This window comes from Procambarus clarkii, chromosome 33, assembly GCF_040958095.1.
Source record: "Procambarus clarkii isolate CNS0578487 chromosome 33, FALCON_Pclarkii_2.0, whole genome shotgun sequence".
NCBI classification, from domain to species: domain Eukaryota; kingdom Metazoa; phylum Arthropoda; class Malacostraca; order Decapoda; family Cambaridae; genus Procambarus; species Procambarus clarkii.
In genome coordinates this window covers 10,425,834-10,435,833 of record NC_091182.1, presented here as the reverse complement: position 1 = coordinate 10,435,833, position 10,000 = coordinate 10,425,834, and the positions used below count along the sequence as shown (strand labels likewise).

At 42.2% G+C, this 10,000-nt stretch overlaps 1 protein-coding gene across 1 annotated transcript in view; it reads left to right on the top strand.

Annotated features, from left to right (window-relative positions):
• LOC123765343 (endoglucanase E-4) overlaps positions 1–10,000 on the top strand; it is a 77,558-nt gene that overhangs the window by 2,074 nt on the left and 65,484 nt on the right. Inside the window, exon 3 of the mRNA XM_069335464.1 lies at positions 3,443–3,531. Within this exon, the coding sequence (XP_069191565.1) occupies positions 3,443–3,531 (89 nt within the window). The remainder of the gene's footprint in view (positions 1–3,442; positions 3,532–10,000) is intronic.

Genomic DNA, 10,000 nt, shown 5'->3' with positions numbered 1-10,000 from the left:
CTATGATTAACTAGCGAGGTAACTCCGACTGATTCGCTTTTCAATATTCTTGCTTATTTATCTTTTATGCATATTGTCAAAATTCATTTGAAATTTATATGTATTATTTGTTGTTTGCATAACAACTTAATATGTAGGTTAAGGAATTTTTATTTGAAATACGTAACTGTGTGATATATCTTAGACTTAATATAATACCAAGACGGGCAAAGTTATCACATCTCTCTCTCTCTCTCTTTCTCTCTCTCTCTCTCTCTCTCTCTCTCTCTCTCTCTCTCTCTCTCTCTCTCTCTCTCTCTCTCTCTCTCTCTCTCTCTCTCTCTCTCTCTCTCTCTCTCTCTCTCTTGGATTGAACCCAATGTTGTCAAATTTTTGCACACTTCATCTGTCTTTCACACTAAATTACCACCACCCTGTAATTTTATTTACATCTTTCATCATCCACCCAAGAACTGTCTATGTGACATATTTTTAATAGGGAATTAAATTCTTCCTTCTCAAATAAAATCTGACATGTTGTTTTGACACGCTTTTGGACAAACTCTGGATGTATAAATATGAACACTGACTTCCAAACCAATCGATGTTGATTAGTTTGTCCGAGAAAAGTGCACATTTTACACAATGTTATTTCCGATATGGCAACTCAAATTGTACATTTTTGTTCTATTGCGTCCACATATAGAGGCGCTATTTCTGAGGACAACGCAATTTTGGTGGGGGCGACTTTAATCCTATAATTACTTAGACTCAAGAATAATGCGGGGTTTTATAGGTTGATTTTCTCAGAGTTCAATGTTCTAAGCAGTTGTCAACACGTGAATAATTTTGATTGAAATTAGTTTAATCCTTGCTTGTTTTCCCATGTTTTACTGTGAAATATTGCAAGACTAATCATGCATGTTGTTCATGCATGACATTTTTTACTGACATTGAGGTATTGATAAATGAGCAGAATAGACTTTAATGCCGTTTGTTGTTCACACTGATAAACAACGAACACGCTGCAGTTTAGCATTAATAAAGATATTACAATTAACTCATTCATATTAATGACCAGATTAACCTCCTCTTCATGCATAGACCCGTAGTATACTGTGCTTCTGCTGTTCACACTTATTGTTTGCCTGTCTGGCTACGAATGTGTCCCTATTTAGCTAATATATAATTGGAGCATACCTCCTGGAGATGGTTCTGTAAGCTCTATTCTTCAAGCCTGGTCTGAGTCCTAGCTAGTTTTGTGACAACTTTGTCCAAAAGGTTGTTTCCTCGAATAATCCTCTGGCCAGGATATCTACTACAGCCTGGTTGGCCCAGAATTTCCTGCATGAATTTATTCATATTTTTCTTAAGAACGTCCACTTTCGATCAGGCAATACTTATAATGTCTGTTTGGTGGACACTGAATAGTTATGGACTTCTAATCGTCATGCAGTGTTCTCTGTGACTATGACACCTCTACTCTTCACAGAATCTATTTTGCGATTTTTGCCATATCGTTCGCTTCAGTATGCTGTTTTCTTTTAGTGCAGATCACGGACTTGGAGTTGCACTAAAACAAAACAGCATACTGATGCGAACGATATGGCAAGAAACGCATTTGAATAGAAATGATTTGAACAGAAGCGACATTGTGATAGAATCCCCGGATTTGAAGGCTATCATAATCTTCTCAATAATTGGTCTGGCCAATGCCTTATTTGCTTCTTTAAGGCCACTGAACGTTGTGTTGCATGGCATCATTGTTTCCAGATCCATTACATGTTGTTTTCTTTCTATGAGGTGGTGTGACTGCATCTTGTACCCTGTATTTCGTATAAGTTTTTCATTTTTACGGGACCTAAGTATTTAAAATGTATCAGTGTTTAACATAATGTTATTATCTGTTGCCCGATCGACGACTTTACGGATATTTGCTTGTAGTAGATTTCAAAGTCTTAAACAGAAGAAATATTCATGCTGATTTTTGTATCGTCTGCATGGGATGGCACGAAGCAGTGACTTATGTCTTTGTCTGTATCCGATATGACCAGAAGAAGGGTTAGCTCTTCTATATGTTGGTTGAGCAAAATTATGTCAATTAATCTAAGGAGATCCCTGACCTGTTTATTTCCAGGTTGATTCCCTGTAACACTGGTATTATTTGTTGTTCTTCATCTTAAACTGGGTAGATTAAAGTCTCCAAGGAAGATATCATTTGACACAGGGTTTTCTAAGTTATCGAAGCAATTATCTTTTTTATTTATCTGTTATGCGAATTGCTGAACCATTGCATCTGACAGTTTGCATTTTAGCATACTAAAGATGTTCATGTTTTTTACCCTGATTACAAATACCTTTACCACCTCATTTGTAGAGTTTAGGAGTTCTGTGCATAATAGTTCCTATTTAATATAAAAACAACTCCTCTATATGATCTATTAAGTCTATCACATCAATATAAATTGCATATAAAAATCCAGATTTCATTGTTTATTTAATTAATCTCTTATATATGTTTCTGCTAAATTTTCAAATATTCATTTGCCTCTGTAAGGAGATCCTTTATTAAAACTGTACTGTGCTTCTCGCCATTACATTTTAGGCCCATGTATGGCAAACATATATGAGGCAACTCTGAATTATTTTGGTTAGAAAGCTCTTCAAGGAAGTCGATTACATTTACACTTTGGCCCAAGATGCGTGTGCATTGTGAACTTGCTGTGACATTGTACATTGTTATACAATGTTATATTTGTGTTGATAGACATTGTGCATTGTTATACAATGTTATATTTGTGTTGATAGACATTGTGCATTGTTATATAATGTTATATTTATGTTGTTAAACAATGTTATATTTGTGTTGCTATACAATGTTACATATGTTTTAGTCTCATTTGTCCAATCAAGTCTTATGTAGAACACAGTGTCATACCATGTCATTCCTGGAGCATTGATCATGAGCGTCTCTGTAGTATGAGTTGGGTCGTTCTTGACTCAATCGGGAATACCTGGTTCGAATTTCGGATGGGATAGAAATTGTTAAAGTTCGTTTCCTTTCAGTTAATGCAACTGTTCATCGAGCAGCAAATAAGTACCCGAAAATAAGTCAACTGTTGTGGAGTTGCTTCCTCAGAAGGGTTATTTGTTTGACCTTGGGAGGAACCTCCAAACTCGCCTAATATATATACATACACAGGCTGCCAGTCCCTAACATAATTAATTATTTTTATTATTATTTCCAATTCTTCAAGAATAGTCAGTTTAATTATATTTGAATATGCTCTTACTTATTGTTTATCTTCTGGTCAAAGGTTATCACATGAATACCTTTATGCTTGATGAGACCCATTCTATATGAACACGTTGCACTTGTCAATGTCACTTAACAAACGATTCGAGGAACTTTCTACTTGATTTTATAACAGCAATTCACGACGCTGGTGTATCTCCCTCACAGGGCAGACGGAGTACGCCCAGGCAGCGATCAAGTGGGCCACCGACTACTTTCTCAAGTGTCACACCGCCAAGGACGAGTTCTGGGGCCAGGTATGGCCGCATTGTTTAGTCACTCAGTACTAGCAACTGAGTCATATCCTTCCTTTTGCGACAACACGGATAAATAATTTGATGCTAATTTATGTAAAGGCCCAGATATGTAAAGTGTAATTTAGAAGAATCATCCCTTCTACCCTTCTCTCTCTCTCCCCTCAATTCTCCTTATGACCTCTCTCTTCTCCTGTCCTGATTTAAGACTTAAAAAATTTCAGGGGTCACAAAATATGCCGATATTTCTTAAAAGATAGTAATGGGGACGATCTTAACTGGCAAATAACACTCATACATCCCCCAATGTGTTCCTTAGGAAAGTTGGGTGAGACAAGCCTCAAGCATCTGTCCTACGTAAGACAAGCAGACATTTTACTTTGCAGATAGACACACAAGTTTGTGTGATCACACTATTAATTGGATGGTGCGAAAAGCATTACCAATTAAAGTGGTTTTGTGGAACGGAATTTGATTGAATCTGCACTAATCACTGTCCAAATCTTCTTAATGTTAGTACTGGTATGTACAAAGTTGACCCATTTTCAAGTTACAAAATTGCACAACAGTTTAAGAAAAAACTTTGAGAGGGAGGGTTACAATGTCTCATTACAATAATATATTATATGTGTGTGTGTTTCATGAGGTTTCTTCTTTAATCTTTCATTCGTATTCTCTGGCCGATTAATCCTTCTGACTATTCTCAGCTAATCTATACCTGTTTCTGGGTAATTCATACCCTGGGGATGGGTGGTCAGGTTCCAGTTGCCTCCACCCTCCCTTTGTTTCTCTTAGTCTGATGTTGACAATGGCTTTGATCGGCCGAAACGTAGTAGTCCCGTAGTCTCTCCTCGTAGCTCATACCTCTCAGCTCGGGTACTAGTCTGGTGGCAAACCAGTGTGTGTGTGTGTGTGTGTGTGTGTGTGTGTGTGTGTGTGTGTGTGTGTGTGTGTGTGTGTGTGTGTGTGTGTGTGTGTGTGTGTGTGTGTGTGTGTGTGTGTGTGTGTGTGTGTGTGTGTGTGTGTGTGTGTGTGTGTGTGTGTGTGTGTGTGTGTGTGTGTGTGTGTGTGTGTGTGTGTGTGTGTGTGTGTGTGTGTGTGTGTGTGTGTGTGTGTGTGTGTGTGTGTGTGTGTGTGTGTGTGTGTGTGTGTGTGTGTGTGTGTGTGTGTGTGTGTGTGTGTGTGTGTGTGTGTGTGTGTGTGTGTGTGTGTGTACTCACCTAGTTGTACTCACCTAGTTGTGTCTGCAGGATCGAGCATTGACTCTTGGATCCCGCCTTTCGAGCATCGGTTGTTTACAGCAATGACTCCTGTCCTATTTCCCTATCATACCTGGTTTTAAAATTATGAATAGTATTTGCTTCCACAACCTGTTCCTGAAGTGCATTCCATTTCCCCACTACTCTCACGCTAAAAGAAAACTTCCTAACATCTCTGTGACTCATCTGAGTTTCAAGCTTCCATCCATGTCCTCTCGTTCTGTTACTATTCCGTGTGAACATTTCGTCTATGTCCACTCTGTCAATTCCTCTGAGTATCTTATACGTTCCTATCATGTCCCCCCTCTCCCTTCTTCTTTCTAGTGTCGTAAGGCACAATTCCCTCAGGCGCTCTTCATACCCCATCCCTCGTAGCTCTGGGACGAGTCTCGTTGCAAACCTCTGAACCTTTTCCAGTTTCATTATATGTTTCTTCAGATGGGGACTCCATGATGAGGCGGCATACTCTAAGACTGGCCTTACGTAGGCAGTGTAAAGCGCCCTAAATGCCTCCTTACTTAGGTTTCTGAATGATGTTCTAACTTTTGCCAGTGTAGAGTGTGTGTGTGTGTGTGTGTGTGTGTGTGTGTGTGTGTGTGTGTGTGTGTGTGTGTGTGTGTGTGTGTGTGTGTGTGTGTGTGTGTGTGTGTGTGTGTGTGTGTGTGTGTGTGTGTGTGTGTGTGTGTGTGTGTGTGTGTGTGTGTGTGTGTGTGTGTGTGTGTGTACTCACCTAGTTGTACTCACCTAGTTGTGTCTGCAGGATCGAGCATTGACTCTTGGATCCCGCCTTTCGAGCATCGGTTGTTTACAGCAATGACTCCTGTCCTATTTCCCTATCATACCTGGTTTTAAAATTATGAATAGTATTTGCTTCCACAACCTGTTCCTGAAGTGCATTCCATTTCCCCACTACTCTCACGCTAAAAGAAAACTTCCTAACATCTCTGTGACTCATCTGAGTTTCAAGCTTCCATCCATGTCCTCTCGTTCTGTTACTATTCCGTGTGAACATTTCGTCTATGTCCACTCTGTCAATTCCTCTGAGTATCTTATACGTTCCTATCATGTCCCCCCTCTCCCTTCTTCTTTCTAGTGTCGTAAGGCACAATTCCCTCAGGCGCTCTTCATACCCCATCCCTCGTAGCTCTGGGACGAGTCTCGTTGCAAACCTCTGAACCTTTTCCAGTTTCATTATATGTTTCTTCAGATGGGGACTCCATGATGAGGCGGCATACTCTAAGACTGGCCTTACGTAGGCAGTGTAAAGCGCCCTAAATGCCTCCTTACTTAGGTTTCTGAATGATGTTCTAACTTTTGCCAGTGTAGAGTGTGTGTGTGTGTGTGTGTGTGTGTGTGTGTGTGTGTGTGTGTGTGTGTGTGTGTGTGTGTGTGTGTGTGTGTGTGTGTGTGTGTGTGTGTGTGTGTGTGTGTGTGTGTGTGTGTGTGTGTGTGTGTGTGTGTGTGTGTGTGTGTGTGTGTGTGTGTGTGTGTGTGTGTGTGTGTGTGTGTGTGTGTGTGTGTGTGTGTGTGTACTCACCTAGTTGTACTCACCTAGTTGTGTCTGCAGGATCGAGCATTGACTCTTGGATCCCGCCTTTCGAGCATCGGTTGTTTACAGCAATGACTCCTGTCCTATTTCCCTATCATACCTGGTTTTAAAATTATGAATAGTATTTGCTTCCACAACCTGTTCCTGAAGTGCATTCCATTTCCCCACTACTCTCACGCTAAAAGAAAACTTCCTAACATCTCTGTGACTCATCTGAGTTTCAAGCTTCCATCCATGTCCTCTCGTTCTGTTACTATTCCGTGTGAACATTTCGTCTATGTCCACTCTGTCAATTCCTCTGAGTATCTTATACGTTCCTATCATGTCCCCCCTCTCCCTTCTTCTTTCTAGTGTCGTAAGGCACAATTCCCTCAGGCGCTCTTCATACCCCATCCCTCGTAGCTCTGGGACGAGTCTCGTTGCAAACCTCTGAACCTTTTCCAGTTTCATTATATGTTTCTTCAGATGGGGACTCCATGATGAGGCGGCATACTCTAAGACTGGCCTTACGTAGGCAGTGTAAAGCGCCCTAAATGCCTCCTTACTTAGGTTTCTGAATGATGTTCTAACTTTTGCCAGTGTAGAGTGTGTGTGTGTGTGTGTGTGTGTGTGTGTGTGTGTGTGTGTGTGTGTGTGTGTGTGTGTGTGTGTGTGTGTGTGTGTGTGTGTGTGTGTGTGTGTGTGTGTGTGTGTGTGTGTGTGTGTGTGTGTGTGTGTGTGTGTGTGTGTGTGTGTGTGTGTGTGTGTGTGTGTGTGTGTGTGTGTGTGTGTGTGTGTGTACTCACCTAGTTGTACTCACCTAGTTGTGTCTGCAGGATCGAGCATTGACTCTTGGATCCCGCCTTTCGAGCATCGGTTGTTTACAGCAATGACTCCTGTCCTATTTCCCTATCATACCTGGTTTTAAAATTATGAATAGTATTTGCTTCCACAACCTGTTCCTGAAGTGCATTCCATTTCCCCACTACTCTCACGCTAAAAGAAAACTTCCTAACATCTCTGTGACTCATCTGAGTTTCAAGCTTCCATCCATGTCCTCTCGTTCTGTTACTATTCCGTGTGAACATTTCGTCTATGTCCACTCTGTCAATTCCTCTGAGTATCTTATACGTTCCTATCATGTCCCCCCTCTCCCTTCTTCTTTCTAGTGTCGTAAGGCACAATTCCCTCAGGCGCTCTTCATACCCCATCCCTCGTAGCTCTGGGACGAGTCTCGTTGCAAACCTCTGAACCTTTTCCAGTTTCATTATATGTTTCTTCAGATGGGGACTCCATGATGAGGCGGCATACTCTAAGACTGGCCTTACGTAGGCAGTGTAAAGCGCCCTAAATGCCTCCTTACTTAGGTTTCTGAATGATGTTCTAACTTTTGCCAGTGTAGAGTGTGTGTGTGTGTGTGTGTGTGTGTGTGTGTGTGTGTGTGTGTGTGTGTGTGTGTGTGTGTGTGTGTGTGTGTGTGTGTGTGTGTGTGTGTGTGTGTGTGTGTGTGTGTGTGTGTGTGTGTGTGTGTGTGTGTGTGTGTGTGTGTGTGTGTGTGTGTGTGTGTGTGTGTGTGTGTGTGTGTGTGTGTGTGTGTGTGTGTGTGTGTACTCACCTAGTTGTACTCACCTAGTTGTGTCTGCAGGATCGAGCATTGACTCTTGGATCCCGCCTTTCGAGCATCGGTTGTTTACAGCAATGACTCCTGTCCTATTTCCCTATCATACCTGGTTTTAAAATTATGAATAGTATTTGCTTCCACAACCTGTTCCTGAAGTGCATTCCATTTCCCCACTACTCTCACGCTAAAAGAAAACTTCCTAACATCTCTGTGACTCATCTGAGTTTCAAGCTTCCATCCATGTCCTCTCGTTCTGTTACTATTCCGTGTGAACATTTCGTCTATGTCCACTCTGTCAATTCCTCTGAGTATCTTATACGTTCCTATCATGTCCCCCCTCTCCCTTCTTCTTTCTAGTGTCGTAAGGCACAATTCCCTCAGGCGCTCTTCATACCCCATCCCTCGTAGCTCTGGGACGAGTCTCGTTGCAAACCTCTGAACCTTTTCCAGTTTCATTATATGTTTCTTCAGATGGGGACTCCATGATGAGGCGGCATACTCTAAGACTGGCCTTACGTAGGCAGTGTAAAGCGCCCTAAATGCCTCCTTACTTAGGTTTCTGAATGATGTTCTAACTTTTGCCAGTGTAGAGTGTGTGTGTGTGTGTGTGTGTGTGTGTGTGTGTGTGTGTGTGTGTGTGTGTGTGTGTGTGTGTGTGTGTGTGTGTGTGTGTGTGTGTGTGTGTGTGTGTGTGTGTGTGTGTGTGTGTGTGTGTGTGTGTGTGTGTGTGTGTGTGTGTGTGTGTGTGTGTGTGTGTGTGTGTGTGTGTGTGTGTGTGTGTGTGTGTGTGTGTGTGTGTGTGTGTGTGTGTGTACTCACCTAGTTGTACTCACCTAGTTGTGTCTGCAGGATCGAGCATTGACTCTTGGATCCCGCCTTTCGAGCATCGGTTGTTTACAGCAATGACTCCTGTCCTATTTCCCTATCATACCTGGTTTTAAAATTATGAATAGTATTTGCTTCCACAACCTGTTCCTGAAGTGCATTCCATTTCCCCACTACTCTCACGCTAAAAGAAAACTTCCTAACATCTCTGTGACTCATCTGAGTTTCAAGCTTCCATCCATGTCCTCTCGTTCTGTTACTATTCCGTGTGAACATTTCGTCTATGTCCACTCTGTCAATTCCTCTGAGTATCTTATACGTTCCTATCATGTCCCCCCTCTCCCTTCTTCTTTCTAGTGTCGTAAGGCACAATTCCCTCAGGCGCTCTTCATACCCCATCCCTCGTAGCTCTGGGACGAGTCTCGTTGCAAACCTCTGAACCTTTTCCAGTTTCATTATATGTTTCTTCAGATGGGGACTCCATGATGAGGCGGCATACTCTAAGACTGGCCTTACGTAGGCAGTGTAAAGCGCCCTAAATGCCTCCTTACTTAGGTTTCTGAATGATGTTCTAACTTTTGCCAGTGTAGAGTGTGTGTGTGTGTGTGTGTGTGTGTGTGTGTGTGTGTGTGTGTGTGTGTGTGTGTGTGTGTGTGTGTGTGTGTGTGTGTGTGTGTGTGTGTGTGTGTGTGTGTGTGTGTGTGTGTGTGTGTGTGTGTGTGTGTGTGTGTGTGTGTGTGTGTGTGTGTGTGTGTGTGTGTGTGTGTGTGTGTGTGTGTGTGTGTGTGTACTCACCTAGTTGTACTCACCTAGTTGTGTCTGCAGGATCGAGCATTGACTCTTGGATCCCGCCTTTCGAGCATCGGTTGTTTACAGCAATGACTCCTGTCCTATTTCCCTATCATACCTGGTTTTAAAATTATGAATAGTATTTGCTTCCACAACCTGTTCCTGAAGTGCATTCCATTTCCCCACTACTCTCACGCTAAAAGAAAACTTCCTAACATCTCTGTGACTCATCTGAGTTTCAAGCTTCCATCCATGTCCTCTCGTTCTGTTACTATTCCGTGTGAACATTTCGTCTATGTCCACTCTGTCAATTCCTCTGAGTATCTTATACGTTCCTATCATGTCCCCCCTCTCCCTTCTTCTTTCTAGTGTCGTAAGGCACAATTCCCTCAGGCGCTCTTCATACCCCATCCCTCGTAGCTCTGGGACGAGTCTCGTTGCAAACCTCTG